The sequence below is a fragment of the Nerophis ophidion genome, linkage group LG07 (assembly GCF_033978795.1).
Source record: "Nerophis ophidion isolate RoL-2023_Sa linkage group LG07, RoL_Noph_v1.0, whole genome shotgun sequence".
NCBI lineage: Eukaryota > Metazoa > Chordata > Actinopteri > Syngnathiformes > Syngnathidae > Nerophis > Nerophis ophidion.
This window is the reverse complement of record NC_084617.1, coordinates 52322894-52339787: the sequence shown is the minus strand read 5'-3', so window position 1 is coordinate 52339787 and position 16894 is coordinate 52322894. Positions and strand designations below refer to the sequence as shown.

General features: G+C 45.7%; 1 protein-coding gene across 1 annotated transcript in view; it reads right to left on the bottom strand.

The window, feature by feature from the left end:
* LOC133556458 (beta-1,4-galactosyltransferase 3-like) overlaps positions 1-16894 on the bottom strand; it is a 43792-nt gene that overhangs the window by 7145 nt on the left and 19753 nt on the right. The window contains exons 3-6 of the mRNA XM_061906397.1: positions 16363-16598; positions 6062-6249; positions 5858-5980; positions 5639-5743 (exon numbers count right to left, since the gene is read on the bottom strand). Coding sequence (XP_061762381.1) covers positions 5639-5743; positions 5858-5980; positions 6062-6249; positions 16363-16598 — 652 coding nt within the window. The remainder of the gene's footprint in view (positions 1-5638; positions 5744-5857; positions 5981-6061; positions 6250-16362; positions 16599-16894) is intronic.

Genomic DNA, 16894 nt, shown 5'->3' with positions numbered 1-16894 from the left:
TTTATAAATGTATTTATTGAATACTACTTCAACAAAATATGAATGTAAGTTCATAAACTGTGAAAATAAATGCAACAATTCAGTGTTGACAGCTAGAATTTTTGTGGACATGTTACGTAAATATTGATGTTAAAGATTTCCTTTTTTTTGTGAAAAAATGTTTAGAATTAAGTTGATGAATCCAGATGGATCTCTATTACAATCCCCAAAGAGGGCACTTTAAGTTGATGATTACTTCTATGTGTAGAAATCTTTATTTATAATTGAATCACTTGTTTATTTTTCAACAAGTTTTTAGTTATTTTTATATCTTTTTTTTCCCAAATAGATCAAGAAAAACCACTACACATGAGCAATATTTTGCACTCTTATACAATTTAATAAATCAGAAACTGATGACATAGTGCTGTATTTTACTTCTGTATCTATTTTTTTTAACCAAAAATGCTTTGCTCTGATTAGGGCAGGGGTAGGGAACCTATGGCTCTAGAGCCAGATGTGGCTCTTTTGATGACTGCATCTGGCTCTCAGATAAATCTTAGCTGACATTGCTTAACACAATAAGTAATTAATAATTCCGCTGGTAATCACAGTGTTGAAAATAACCTTCAAATTATAAAACATTCTCATGCATTTTAATCCAACCATCCGTTTTCTATCGCACCTGTTCAAGATGTCGCATTAATAGTTAGAAGTATTATACTTATTATTGGTTAACTTTCAGAATAACAATTTTATTAAAAAGAATAAGAAACTTACTATACTCTAAAAATGTTGGTCTTACTTAAAAATGCACGCATTTAGTTGTATTCAGTGTTAAAAATATTATATGGCTCTCACGGAAATACATTTTGAAATATTTGGCTTTCATGGCTCTCTCAGCCAAAAAGGTTCCCGACCCTTCGATTAGGGGGTACTTGAATTGAAAAAGTGTTCACAGGGGGTACATCACTGAAAAAAGGTTGAGAACCACTGTTCTAGAGGAATGAACCTAGTGGAGAATCAACCAGTCAGCTAGCTGTTTCATGCTCTGTTGTAACGTAACGTTCACACGGTAGTTAGCCTGCTGCCAACTAACTGAAAAGTCTGAATATTAAACTTAGGTCTACAGCGGTTTATTTGCCCGGACATGTTTTAGGCTTGAAGTGGAGATTTAATTACACTTTGTGATTGTAAGTGATGCCAGGAGTAACGTTAACAAGACTTGCTTATTTTTTCATAGGGTCAGTTGAGAATGAAAAGGCAGGGGGAGAAGATTTATGACCTCTTTTTAAAAAGAAGCAAGTCAGGGTCAGGAAAAGATGAGGCAGACAAACAGCCAGGATTCAGGTCTGCCAGCAGTCCTGGGACGAGTCAGGAGGAGAGAGAATGTGATGCACACAGCCCATCATCACCAGGTCAGAGCATAGCAGCAGTCACATGCTCACTTAAGTAATTTGAAGTTACAGGGTTCCTACGCTAGTATGGAAAGTTTGGATTTTCTACATTTCCAGGTCTGTAGTAATATAGAAGATGGAAACAATTGTATGGAAATATATTTATACTTATTTGGGTTATCTTAAGATTTGTGGGTTAATTATTTTGCATACACTACCTATCTACAATCTTCTGGAAATAATTTGGTGACTTAATGGCATACAAATTCAATAATGATAACAAATGATTTCCATGATGAATTGCATAATTTATTCACATGATATACTCATCTCAAATGTCACGAATTATTGGATTCTTTTTTAGATTATTTTTTTTTACTGAGAAGTCTGGGAATTAGGGTCTGGAAATTTCAAACGTGTAGGAACCCCTAAGTTTATTTTTAGATATTCTGAAGTGTTGGTTACTGATGTGTGTTGTTTTTTGATGGTGGTTGTATGTTAATTTTGCTTACACTAATATTTTCATTTTTATACAATGTAGTTCCATTAAACACAGAAGAAAAAGATGGCAGCTCCCTTCCTGGAACTAGTCGGGAGAGAGAACTTACAACACAGCACAGCCCATCTTCACCAGGTCAGGGCATAGACAGAAACAGTCACATGCTCAGTTCAGTAATTAAGTTGCCAAGTTGTGTTTTACATTTTCTGCATTGTTAATAAACTTCAAATTATATATACATAAATCTCATCTCCTGTGTGCTTAGTATGTACATTTCAACATTTGCCGCGCCGATTGCAATTGATAAGTCAAGAAAAAAATTAATTGTTATAGTCTGTGGACCCCCTGAAATAGCCTTGGCCACCCCCTGGCCACCCCAAGGATAAAAGTCAAGCTCCGCCGCTGCATATGTGCACTTGGCACCAGGAAACCCTAAGCCGCAGTCCCATGATCGGCTTTGTAGTTGTGTAATCGGATTTGCGGCCTCATGTTTTGGACACCCGGGTGAAGAGAGGGGCGGAGCTTTCTACCGATCACCACCTGGTGGTGAGTTGGATGCGATGGTGGGGGAGGATGCTGGACAGACCTGGCAGGCCCAAACGCATTGTGAGGGTTTGCTGGGAACGTCTGGCAGAGTCTCCTGTCAGAGAAAGTTTCAATTCTCACCTCCAGAAGAACTTTGAACATGTCACGAGGGAGGTGCTGGACATTGAGTCCGAGTGGATCATGTTCCGTACCTCTATTATCAAGGCGGCTGATTGGAGCTGGGCCGCAAGGTAGTTGGTGCCTGTCGGGCGGTAATCCTAGAACCCGTTGGTGGACACCAGCGGTGAGGGATGCCGTCGAGCTGAAGAAGGTGTCCTATCGAGTTCTTTTGGCTCATAGGACTCCGGAGGCAGTGGACAGGTACCAACAGGCCAAGCGGTGTGCAGCTCCAGCGGTCGCGGAGGCAAAAACTCGGACATGGGAGGACTTCAGGGAAGCCATGGAAAACGACTTACGGACGTCTTCGAAGCGATTATGGACCACCATCCGCCGCCTCAGGAAGGGGAAGTAGTACACTGTCAACACCGTGTATGGTGCAGATGGTGTTCTACTGACCTCAACTGCGGATGTTGTGGATAGGTGGAAGGAATACTTCGAAGACCTCCTCAAACCCACCAACATGTCTTCCTATGGGGAATCAGTGGTGGGCTCTCCTATTTCTGGGGCTGATGTTGTTGAGGTATTTAATAAGCTCCTCGGTGGAAAGGCCCCATGGGTGGATGAGGTCCGCCCGGAGTTCCTTAAGGCTCTGGATGCTGTGGGGTTGTCTTGGTTGACAAGACTCTACAGCATCGTGTGGACATCGGGGCGGTACCTCTGGATTGGCAGACCGGGGCGGTGGTCCCTCTCTTTAAGAAGGGGGACCAGAGGGTGTGTTCCAACTATCGTGGGATCACACTCATCAGCCTTCCCGGTAAAGTTTATTCAGGTGTACTGTAGAGGAGGCTACGACGGATAGTCGAACCTCAGATTCAGGAGGAACAGTGTGGTTTTCGTCCTGGTCGTGGAACTGTGCTCCAGCTCTATACTCTCGGCAGGGTTCTTGAGGGTGCATGGGAGTTTGCCCAACCAGTCTACATGTGCTTTGTGCAATTGGAGAAGGCATTCGACCCTGTCCCTCTATAAGTCCTGTGGGAGTGGTCAGAGAGTATAGGGTATCGGACCGTCTTATTGTGGTGGTCCGCTCCCTGTACGATCAGTGTCAGAGCTTGGTCCGCATTGCCGGCAGTAAGTCGGACACGTTTCCAGTGAGGGTGGACTCCGCCAAGGCTGCCCTTTGTCACCGATACTGTTCATAACTTTTATGGACAGAATTTGTAGGTCCAGTCAAGGCGTTGAAGTTGTTCTGGTTTGGTGGCCGCAGGATTAGGTCTCTGCTTTTTGCAGATGATGTGGTCCTGATGGCTTCATCTGGCCGGGATCTTCAGCTCTCACTGGATCGGTTCACAGCCGAGTGTAAAGCGACTGGAATGAGAATCAGCACCTCCAAGTCCAAGTCCATGGTTCTCTCCCGGATAAGGGTAGAGTGCCATCTCCGTGTTGGGGAGGAGACCCTGCCCCAAGTGGAGGAGTTCAAGTACCTAGGAATATTTTTCACGAGTGGGGGAGAGCGGATTGTGAGATCGACAGGCGGATCAGTGCGGCGTCTTCAGTAATGCGGACGTTGTACCCATCTGTCGTGGTGAAGAAGGAGCTGAGCCGGAAGGCAAGGCTCTCAATTTACCGGTCGATCTACGTTCCCTTCCTCACCTATGGTCATGAGCTTTGGGTCATGACCGAAAGGATAAGATCACTGGTACAAGCGGCCGAAATGAGTTTCACCCTATCTCCCTTAGAGATAGGGTGAGAAGCTCTGTCATCTGGGAGGAACTCAAAGTAAAGCCGCTGCTCCTCCACATCGAGAGGACCCAGGTGAGGTGGTTTGGGTATCTGGTCAGGATGCCACCCAAATGCCTCTGCAGCATCGCGTGGACATTGGGGGCAGTACCTCTGGATAGGCATACCGGGGTGGTGGTTCCTTTCTTTAAGAACGGGAACCGGTGGGTGTGTTCCAACCATCGTGGGATCACACTCCTCAGCCCTCCTGGTAAGGTCTATTTCGGTGTACTGGAGAGGAAGCGAGGCTGAATAGTAGAAGCTCGGATTCAAGAGGTGCAGGTTGGTTTTCGTCCTGGTCTTGGAACTGTGGTCCAGCTCCATATTCTCGGCAAGGTTCTTGAGAGTGCATGGGGGTTTGCCCAACCAGAGTATATGTGCATTGTGGACTTGGAGAAGGCATTCCACCGTGTCGCTCGGGAAGTCCTGTGGGTAGTGCCCAGAGAGTACGGGGTATCGGACCGCGTGATTGTGGCGGTCTTTTCCCTGTATGATCTCTGTCAGAGCTTAGACCGCATTGCCCGTAGTAATTCGGACCAGTTTTCACTGAGGATTGGACACCCTGCCAAGGCTGCCCATTGTCATCGATTCTGTTTACAACTTTTATGGACAGAATTTCTAGAAGGGGCCAGGACAATAAAGGGACCTGGTTTGGTGGCTGCAGGATAAGGTTTCTGATTTTTGCAGATGATGTGGTCCTGATGGCCTAATCTGGCCAGGATCTCCAGCTCTCACTGGATTGGTCCGCAGCTGACTGTGAAGCAACTGGGATTACAATCAGCACCTCCAAGTCCTAGTCCATGGTTCTCTCCCCTAAAAGAGTCAATTGCCATCTCTGCTTTGGATCTTATGCCCCAAGTGGAGGAGTTCAAGTACCTCAGAGTGGATCGTGAAATCGACAGGCGTATTGTTGTTGCGTCTGCAGTGGTGCAGACCCTGTACTGGTCCGTCGCGGTAAAGAAGGAGCTGAGCCGGAAGGCAAAGCTCTCAATTTACCAGTTGATCTACGTTCCCATCCTCACTTATGATCATGAGCTTTGGGTTGTGACCAAAAGGACAAGATCACGGATACAAGCGGCCGAAATGAGTTCACCCTGTGAGATAGGGTGAGAAGCTCTGTCATTTGGAAGGAGCTCGAAGTAAAGCTGTTGCTCTTTCACATCGAGAGGAGCCAGATGAGGTGGTTCGGACATCTGGTTTGGATGCCTTTTTACATCTTAATTTGTATCAATAAGTATACTGATTAATACCGATATCAATGCAATCCTAACACTATACTGTACATCCCAATTTAGTACACCAAGTACCTAAACATCCTCATCAAAGAAACCAAATAGTCTACCTCAGCCGGTTGACAGTGTTGCCTTTGTCGTGCCTGTGTCTAATCATATTGTAGCGTCCCACCTCCAGGGACGGACGTAGGACACGCATTTTTGCCAAATACACTCTGAGAAAACAAGAGTCACAAGTGTCAAGTCAGAAATGGAAGTTGTACAAGGAATGTGAATTGACACAGAAATACCATCCCATCTGTCAGATTCTAAGTTGTCAAATGTCTCACCTGAGTCCGATGTCATCATCCTCGCAACCCCAGCCCCAATAGTTGTTGGGAAAACCATTAATTTTGCTGTATTGGAGAGGCGTGAAAGCAGTCACTCCTCCGAAGTATGCATCGTACGGAAGCCTGGAGGGGCAACACAGTTACATAGGTATTACCCAGTGAACAATGTACTCAAGTTATGTACAGAGACGAGAAACAACGCACTTGTAGCCAAACTTGTTGATGGCGATGGCGACGTGTGTGGGGTTGGATCCGCACACGTAGTTGTTGCGGTCATCTATGGGAATGAGGTCCACGTCGTGGAAAAAGAGACACTCCCATTCCCTCTCTTGCATGGCCTCCCGGACGCCGGCGTTCATCAGCCTGGCCTTGTTAAATGTGTAGTTCCCAGCCTGCATTAAGAACAGTGCGTTGGAGAAAACAACTATGATATTTTGCATTTAATTCTACAGTGGTAAATCTCTGAAAACTACAACCATAATAATACACAGGCCTGATCAATTATGATCCCAAATAACAAGTGTGTAAAATACAAATAGTGCAGGTACTATTATTGGATGGGTTGCGGGTGATCTACTAAAACTGTGTGCACAATTGATAAAAAGTGCAGAAATGGTGCGCACTGCCCTACTTAAATAATGCTTTTGCGTACACCATGGAGACTGGTCCTGCCCGTCAGTGGCATCGTGCTCCAACCAATGGCATTTTGCTTTTTTGTGGGACATGCAGCAGACAACTACAGTTTGGAAAACCTTTATAGGCAATATAGAATTGCTTTCCCATTGCGATCCATACAACAGAACCAATGTTTTACAGAACCAAGTTTGAAGGTGTTCAACATTATAGTGAGGTTCTACCTGAGTGGTAGGGTTGAGTACAGGAAGCAAGAGGAAAAATCAATTAATGTCTGAATCACATTTCTGACTCGATCCAAAGTTTTCAAGAATACATTTTCAAAAGTACACTTTTTTGGCCGGGTTAAAAAGTTGGTGTGGCGAAATTATTCTCTGCATTTGACCCATCACTCTTGATCACACTCTGGGAGGAGTGGGGAGCAGTGAGCAGCACTGGTGGCCCGCCTGGGAATCACTTTTGGTATTTTTACCCCCAATTCCAACTCTTGATGCTGAGTGTCAAGCCGGGAGGTAATGGGTCCCATTTTTATATTCTTGGTATGACTCGGCCAAGTTTTTAACTCATGACCTACCGATCTCAGGGAGGACACTCTAACCACGAGGTATATCCGTGCTTTCCTGTTAGGTAACGGCCTCCATAGTGTATTGCTTGGTTGCAACCATGTAACCTTCAGGCCACCAACATCTCAGATGGAAGGTAAACATTCAATATGGTGATTGTTCATTTACCTTTGGTATCGCAAGTGTAAGCATATTTTAAAGTTATAGTAGGAAATATTAGGGCTGCGAATCTTTGGGTGTCCCACGATTCGATTCATTATCGATTCTTGGGGTCACGATTCGAACATGTTTTTTTTCAATTCAACACGATTCTCGATTCAAAAAATATTTTTTCCCGATTTAAAAGGATTCTCTATTCATTCAGTTTATAGGATTTCAGCAGGATCTACCCCAGTCTGCTGACATGCAAGCAGCGTAGTAGATTTTTGTAAAAAGCTTTTACAACTGTAAAGGACAATGTTTCATTAACTGATTGCAATAATGTACATTTTTTTTAACTATTAAACAAACCAAAAATATGTCTTATTTTATATCAGTGTGTTGTCAGGCTTATGAGATGCGATGCAAGTGTAGGCCACTGTGACACTATTGTTCTTTTTTAAATTTTTATAAATGTCTAATGATAATGTCAATGAGGGATTTTTAATCACTGCTATCCTGAAATTATAACTAATATTGATACTGTTGTTGATAATATTATTTTTGTTTCATTACTTTTGGTTTGTTCTGTGTTGTGTTTGTGTCTCCTCTCAATTGCTCTGTTTATTGCCGTTCTGAGTCTTGCTGGGTCAGGTTTGGTTTTGGAATTGGATTGTATTGTTATGGTATTGCTGTCTATTGTTTTGTTGGATTGACAAAAAAAAAAAAGAAAAAAAAGATTAAAAAAAAAAAAATCGATTCTGAATCGCACGTGAGAATCGCAATTCAAATTCCAATCTATTTTTTCCCACACCCCTAGGGAAATATGAATAACATCCAAAAAATAGTTGATTGTGACTGAGTGGATCCAAAACCACACTTACTGTGATCTTTGCAAGGAATAGAAGTCCAAAAGAATGGAGGCACATTATTTCTACACATCTAGATGGGGCTGTTTGCAATTTGGCAAAAATCATATTTTTTTAGAGCGGATAAGCTCCTAATAAGTTTAAATCAGAAGCATGGACACTTTATGTTCCTGCGCTAGTCTTTGCACGTAAAATACTTGTTTGTACTAATTAATATGATTAGAATATTTTAGCACTATGTTTGAACAAAGAGAGCATTGTCTAAAGTCAAATTGTGTTAAGCATATTTGATCAATAGAGCTGCTTCAGATTTTTTTTTGGACAATACCACAATAATATCGTACCATGTCTTTAACACCGTGATGATATCACACCGTGAGATTTCCATTTGGTTACATCCCGTCTCATAACTACTAATAATATATTTAAAGGTGAGCTATGTTGAATTTTCTTTTCTGACTCGTAAATGTTACAAAATTGGATACTAGTTGTGAACAGTCGTTACGTTTCCATGCACTAAATTAGTCTGATTTCTCAAATAGTTTGTTTTATTGTAATTGCACACCTACACAAGAAGTCCAAGTGTCCATGCACCATACTTGCCAACCTTGAGACCTCCGATTTTGGGAGGTGGGGGGCGGGGGGCGTGGTCGGGGGAGGGGCGTGGTTGGGGGCATGGTTAAGAGTAAAGTATATATATATATATATATATATATATATATATATATATATATATATATATATATATTTGTGTGTGTGTGTGTATGTGTGTGTGAATGTTGTCTGTCTATCTGTGTTGGCCCTGTGATGAGGTGGCGACTTGTCCAGGATATACCCGCCTTCCGCCCGAATGCAGCTGACATAGGTTCCAGCACCCCCCGCAACTCCAAAAGGGACAAGCGGTAGAAAATGGATGGATATATATATACATATATATATATATATATATATATATATATATATATATATATATATATATATATATATATATATATATGCCTCCAATGGAATACATGGATTGTATTATTTGGCATATGAATGATAACAGCATATTTTAAAGCAGATTACAAAGGCTCCTAATTTATATGCGGAAGTATATTGTGTCATTTCAAGTTATATCATTTTCTCAAAACTACTATTAATCAGCTTGCTAAATTACTGTTAATAGCTGGTTACTTTCTTTTTTACGTCTGTTAAAATGCAATAAGCACATACTCTTTTGTTGTTCTGATACTTTACCTTAGTTTTGGGCGATATACTACAAATTTGGGTATCAATATAATTACAAATAGTTACAGTATCGGTCCCAAAATTACACAATCCCAACTTTAATCCAACAAAAACACAGGATAACAATAGCAATTAATATCTAAATTATTTCCTTATTCCCCTTAATTACTTACAACATGTATACATATATATATATATATATATGTATATATATATATATATATATATATATATATATATATATATATATATATATATATATATATATATATATATATATATATATATATAGTCAATTGCACAAAATTACTAGACAGCAAAAACTATTATTGGCTCATATTTCCTGAGCTTGTAAACAATAATAAAATAAGACCAAATCGGTTTTGTAACATTCAAAATATTGATTTAATCCCTATAGTATTGACCAAATACTGATACTATAATTGGTATCGTTGATGACAATATTTCTTATGGTCCGCCCACCCTTTCTACATTCAAGAGCTCTTGATTGGCAGTTAGGTATGTTTTTTTGTATCCTCCTACGCTGAGTAATGTAGAATGCGTAGCTATCCCTCATCCTCCAGTTATGAATATACTTTTAAGAAATACAGTTTATTGGTCGCTAGCAAGGACGCTACACTGCATTGTAGAAGCCTACATTTGCCTGTCGCTGTCAAATTTGCAGGATTTGGCTAGAATGGGTTGTGAACATGTATTATCACTATATGTAGTGTAATATCTGTGATATTTGTATTGGTGTACTGTGTCTTTAAGAGTGTGGTGAATGCGCATGCGCGGGTGAGTGGCGGGAAAAGGTCAGTGTGTGTGAGCGTGAGTTGTGGCTAACAGCAGCTCGTGTATGTGTGTGCATTATTTTTGGTACTACAAGAAGTTACCGCTTGTTAATAAAGCGATTGAACGGCGCATCCTCGTCTGTGTGACTCCTTCACCACCGCGGGCATTACATTGGTGTCAGAAGTTTTTCGGTTTGAACCCGCTGCCTATGGATAGAGGATGTTCGCCGACCTCAGCGCTCGAGTGAAGGTAGAGAAAGGAACTGGAGAGTGTGCGATTGACATGCCGGACGCATCCTGCGTCGAGCACGGACGCCATGAAGCCGGCGTTTCGCGCCACATGGACAACAGTGTCCCCATGACGGAGCGGCGTCATGACGCAGGAGCGCATGCGCCGCCGCCGCCGCCGAATGTAAACAAACATGGCGGCGCCCATGAGCTTGTGTGTGAAGCATTGAGAACACTGAAGTTTTCAGGGAAAAGAAGCTAGGAGGCTTATAAAATCCAGTTTGAGCTTGTGGCTAATAAAGCAGGCTGGACTGATGAGGTGAGAGCAATACAGTTGGCTTTGTCACTGACTGAAGAAGCTGCATCCTGTTTGCTCCTGCTGAACCCGGGAGAAAGACTTGATTACAGTGCGCTGGTTGCTGCGCTGCAAAGGCGTTTTGGAGAGTTTGACTTGAGAGACTCTTTGCGCTGTGAGTTCAAGCACCGTGACAGGCTGCCCGGTGAGTCGCTTCGGTGCCTTGCTCATGGGATCGAGAGGCTGGGTCGGCGTGCGTATATCGGAATGCCGGACGCAATCCAAAATGAACTGATACGTGATCAATTCATCCAAGCTCTCAAACCGGATGAATTGCGCTTGCGCGTCCAGCTTGCCCACCCTACTGCCCTGGCAGATGCACTTGAACTCGCCATGGAGAGTGAGATCGCCACTGGGGCGGCACCTGAGACATCTTTCCGCCCAGTTTCGGCTGCGTCAATTACGCAGGGTGCAGAGCAAAGACCGGCGTGGGTGGAGGAACTTGTATGTGCGCTACAGACCCGCTCAACCCAGTATGAGGAAAAGAAGGACAGACGAACGTCCACCGCTGTCTGCTGGGGGTGTGGACAACTTGGCCACCTGCTGCGGCGCTGTCCAAACAGGAAGGGCCAGCAGGGAAACGGGAGAGGGTCCGTGTAGCCCGGACGACACGGACTCCTTTAGCCAGTTACCGGGAGCACCAGCCCTCAAGTGATGAGACTGTTGTGACTGTGGGCTGGACAGAAGTGGGGGACCCATGTCATGTGTGCGTGCAGATTGGGAATGTAGCCTGCACAGCCCTGGTGGATACTGGATCTTCAGCCACAATTGTGAGACCGGACGTTGTTCCAGCTGGAACCGTTGTAGAACCAAGTCTCACCAGATTAAAGACAGTGACTGGGGAAGTTGCCCAGATGAAAGGCAAAGCAACTTTTATGTTCATAATCGGAGGCTTGTCAGCAACATTTTCCGCTTGGGTGGCGGATGTGAGCGACCCATGTATACTTGGTCGAGACTTTTTAAAAGCCACGAGGTGTGTTATAGACATGGGGTCTGCTGTGCTCATTCTGCCAAGTGGCCAGCGAGTAAAGCTGACCGCTCCTACTGAACGAACTGTGGCTGTGTCCGTCAACACCGCAGTCGCCAGTCCGACAACCTGGGAAGGGACTGTCAGGCCCTCCATAGAGAGAGAGGAGGCAATAGGGGAGCTCGCAGCCAAGAGGACATCACCCACCACGCAGCAGCCATCGGTAATGGGGGCAGAGTCCGCTCGCCCTGAAGAATCAAGCCCAAAGCGGGAAGCGGCGTCATCCAGGCCACTCCCAACAGCAGCGCGTAACCAACAACAGCAAGGGGAGGACCGGACGGTAGCGGTCCGCTTCATCTGGGAAAAGAACTGCGTCGGCCTCGAAGGAGAGCAGCGCGAGCGACTGTGGCATGTACTGTGGGACTTTAAGGACATTTTCGCCCTCAATGAAAATGAGGTGGGTCTCACCCATCTGGTCGAACACCACATCGACACTGGGGATGCGCGGCCAGTCAAGGTGCGCCCCCGTCGCCTCCCCATGATCAGGCAGGAAGCAGCTGATAGGGAGGTCCACGCCATGCTAGAGGCGGGGATCATAGAACCCTCTGACAGTCCGTGGGCGTCTGGCGTGGTCATGGTTCCCAGGAAGAACAGCACAAGGCCGCGGTTCTGTGTTGACTACAGGCCGCTGAATAAGGTGACAAAAAAAGATTGTTACCCACTCCCGCGAGTCGATGAGACGTTGGACCTGGTGGCAGGGTCCTCATGGTTCTCGTCGCTCGACCTGCGCAGTGGGTACTGGCAGGTCCCACTCACCCCTGAGTCACGGCAGAAGACAGCGTTCTGCACCACCAGGGGCCACTGGCAATTCAAGGTCATGAGCTTTGGACTTTGCAACGCACCAGGGACATTTGAGCGACTGATGGACACAGTGCTCGCTAACATCCCCAGGCAAGAGTGCTTGGTCTATTTGGACGATGTCCTCGTCCATGGACGGTCCTTTCAGTCAGCCCTTGATTCCTTGAGGCTGGTGCTGGGAAGGATTGCTGCAGCTGGACTAAAACTACACCCAGAGAAGTGCCATTTCATGCGGCGTGAGGTGGAGTTTCTGGGCCACAAGGTGGACGGAAGGGGCATCAGCACACTGGAGGAGAAGATCAGAGCTATAAGAGACTGGCCAATTCCGAAGGACCAGAAGCAGCTAAAAAGCTTCTTGGGACTTGCCTCATATTATCGGCGGTTCGTGAAGGGATTTTCTTGCAGTGGCGCACCGTTGTTTAACCTTCTCCAGAACAATCAGATGTTCGTGTGGACGCCAGACTGCCAGGAGGCATTTTCTAGTCTCAAGGAGGCCCTCATGAATGCTCCTGTCCTCACCACTCCAGATCCAGCTATGCCTTTTGTGCTGGATACAGATGCCAGTAATGTTGGTATGGGCGCAGTGCTGTCGCAGGTGGGTCCAGAAGGTGAGCGGGTGGTGGCTTACTTCAGCCGCACCTTCAACAAGAGTGAGCGGCGGTACTGTGTGACCAGACGTGAACTGTTAGCTGTTGTGTTAGCTGTACGCCATTTCAAGTACTACTTGTGCGGCGTGTCCTTCACCATCAGAACGGACCATGCAGCACTACAATGGCTAATGTCATTTCGAGAACCAGAGGGTCAGGTGGCACGATGGCTGGAGGAGCTGCAGTCTTTCCACTTTAGTGTGTGTCATCGGGCCGGGGCGCAGCACGCCAATGCAGACGCTCTCTCTCGGCGGCCGTGTGCTATTGAGGGCTGTAGCTACTGTGACCGGCGCGACGCCAGAGAGAAAGAGCTGCGCGGAGATGAGACAGCTGAAGGGCCTTCATGCTGCACTTTGGAGACTGTGGACGCCGCAGAATGGGCGACCAGGCAGGCAGAGGACAGCGATCTCGAACCAGTGCGGCATTGGGTCCAGAGTGGCAGGAGACCACCCTGGGAAGGCGTGTTGGGACTGTCAGTCGGCACCAAGGGCTTGTGGAGTAAATTTGCTGTGCTGCGCATCAGTGACGGTGTACTGCAGCGTGCATGGAAGGAGCCGGCCACCGGGGAGGAGAGATGGCAAGTGGTGGTGCCTAAGACTCTGAGGGACACAGTGCTGAAGGCGTGTCATGGGGGCATGGGCTCAGGGCATTTTGGCAGCTCAAAAACGCTCCGCCGGCTGCGCCAAGGGTTCTACTGGGGTCAGCACCGGCGGGACGTGGAGGACTTTTGTCGGCGCTGTGATGAGTGCGCGGCTTACAAGGGACCCCAGGACCGGTCACACGCACCACTTCAGCAGCAAGGGGTTGGAGCACCCATGGAGAGGGTAGCTGTGGACATTATGGGCCCTTTTCCCATAACAGACAAAGGAAACAAGTATGTGCTTTGCGCAATGGATTACTTCACCAAGTGGCCGGAGGCGTACGCGCTGCCGGACCAAGAAGCAGAGACCGTGGCTGATGCCTTGCTGGAGGGCATGTTCAGTCGCTTCGGAACTGCAGATATCCTTCACAGCGACCAAGGCAGGAATTTTGAATCCAGAGTTTTTGCTGCCCTGTGTGAAAGACTGGACATGCAAAAGACACGCACGACTCCTTTGCATCCGCAAAGTGATGGACTGGTAGAGCGGTTTAACCGCACCATGCAGCAGCAGCTGGCAATCCTCACCGCCAACCATCAGCATGATTGGGACCGTCATATTCCTCTAGTGCTGATGGCATACCGCTCCGCGGTTCAAAGTTCCACAAGCTGCACCCCTGCCCTGCTGATGTTGGGTCGGGAGATCCGCACACCTGCTGAGTTGGCGTTTGGGAGACCACCAGGCAGCACCAAGGATCAACCGGGACTGGAATATGCTCGGAAGTTGCAAGATCGGATGGACGCAGCACATTCCTTTGCGCGAGACCAGTTGGAGAAGGCTGGTTTGAGGCAAAAGAGGAACCATGACGTGCGGAGCAAGGGCCGGGACTTTAGGCCTGGCGAACTGGTCTGGGTGTACACGCCAAAAAGAAAAAAAGGACGTTGCCCCAAGTTGGACAGTCATTGGGACGGTCCGTGTAGGGTGCTAGAGAGGGTGGGAGAAGTAATATATAGAATTGCAGTGACCCCTAAGGGCCGAAAGGTTGTTTTGCATAGAGACCGTTTGGCACCCTACAGGGGTAGAGAAGTTCCCCAGTTTGAGGCGGCACCTGCCTCACCAGATGGCACTGGACAGTTAGTGGATCAAAGTTCCCCATATTCCACTATTGTTGTTCCTGTTCAGCCGCCAGCGCCACTTGTTGATGGACCTGAGTTAGAACAGGGCCGGCCACAGAGACATAGGCGTAGACCGCCAAGGTTCAGGGATTTTGTGGTTGACCCCTCGGGGCGAGGGGCTTCATAAAGGGGGAGGCAGTGTAATATCTGTGATATTTGTATTGGTGTACTGTGTCTTTAAGAGTGTGGTGAATGCGCATGCGCGGGTGAGTGGCGGGAAAAGGTCAGTGTGTGTGAGCGTGAGTTGTGGCTAACAGCAGCTCGTGTATGTGTGTGCATTATTTTTGGTACTACAAGAAGTTACCGCTTGTTAATAAAGCGATTGAACGGCGCATCCTCGTCTGTGTGACTCCTTCACCACCGCGGGCATTACAGTATAAACAATTCTAATTTTAAAAACTCTATATCTTGAAAGTCCTTCTGTTGTGAATTGGCTGTATATAATTGAAATTAACTTGTTTTAACGAGACAAACAAAATAAATTGTGTTTGAATTACTTAAAGGTACGGATGTAATGATGAACAGTATTAATGACAACCACGGTAAAACTCCTGACGGTTAGCGTTACCGTTTTAAATTTAAATTTACTGTGATTAATAACTGCAACTTCCTAAACTCCCGGACTGACAGGTGTTAGTTCGCAAGCTTTTATCCTAACGTCTTTCTCCATTAACAACATATCTCAATCTGAACTTGTATAAATACATCACTGTCCGAGCAATTAAGCTGTTCAATTGTTAAAATTGAACTTACAAGCCGTGCTTTCTTAGAACAGAATGATCGATTTCAATTCAGAGGGATACCTGACAGAGGTGTTCTTACGGTACCTTTAAGGACCGTAATATCCATTCATTTACTATCGCTTATTCTCTTTGGGGTCGCGGGGGGCGCTAGTGCCTATCGCAGATACAATCGGGCGGAAGGCGGTGTACACCTTGGACAAGTCGCCACCTCATTGCAGGGCCAACGCAGATAGACAGACAACATTCACACTCACATTCACCCACTTGGGCCAATTTAGTGTGGCCAATCAACCTATCCCCAGGTGCATGTGTTTGGAAGTGGGAGGAAACCGTAGTACCCGGAGGGAACCCACGCATTCACGGGGAGGACATGCAAACTCCACACAGAAAAATCCCGAGCCCGGGATTAAACCCCAGACTACTTAGGACCTTCGTATTGTGAGGCAGACGCACTGGCCACCGTGAAGCCCATATACGTATATATATATATATATATATATATATATATATATATATATATATATATATATATATATATAATATTAGTTTATATTTAAATGACACTCTAACCTCTGACCCTGGGACCAACTGTACAGTAACAACATTACATGACTACTGTACGCACATAGCGCTATTCTGACTTCATATTGCTTTTGATATTTCTATGCATATGTACAAAGACAAAATAAAGATATAAAAAAAACAACAGTATATGTTCGCATCGGACCTGGTGAATGACGTAGATGCTGTAATCAAGCTGCTGCCGTTGCAGGAAAGGATGCAGGTAGTAAAGCAAGAACTTCAGGTGAAGCTCGCGGTCCCTGTGTGGGATGATGATGGCCGTGCGGTGCCTCGCCTGGCAGTCATGCGGGCGGTAACGTCCGCCGAGTTCCACCTGTGGGTACTTCTGCTCCACTTTGGCGAAGGTGAGTTCTGATGGGAAGGTCAAGTTAATTGGCCCCCCTGTAAGCAAATGAACAACATGAATATAATAAACAGAGTGAACCCACTGGTCAGTCATCCACTCGCTTTGTCTCTGTGTGTGGAGGAGGGAATCTAGCATATACACACTAGTAAACGCAATAAGATAATGTAGTAGAAATTATCCAGATCCCCCCAAAATCAAATCACTTTTTTCTTATCCCATTTTTCACATTTCCCTAAAAAATATCAAAATCCACATATGGTAAAATTTTTTGAGTTACGTTTCTAACTAACTTAATAAAGGTAAGTATAGACAAACAATGTGAAGTGCCTTT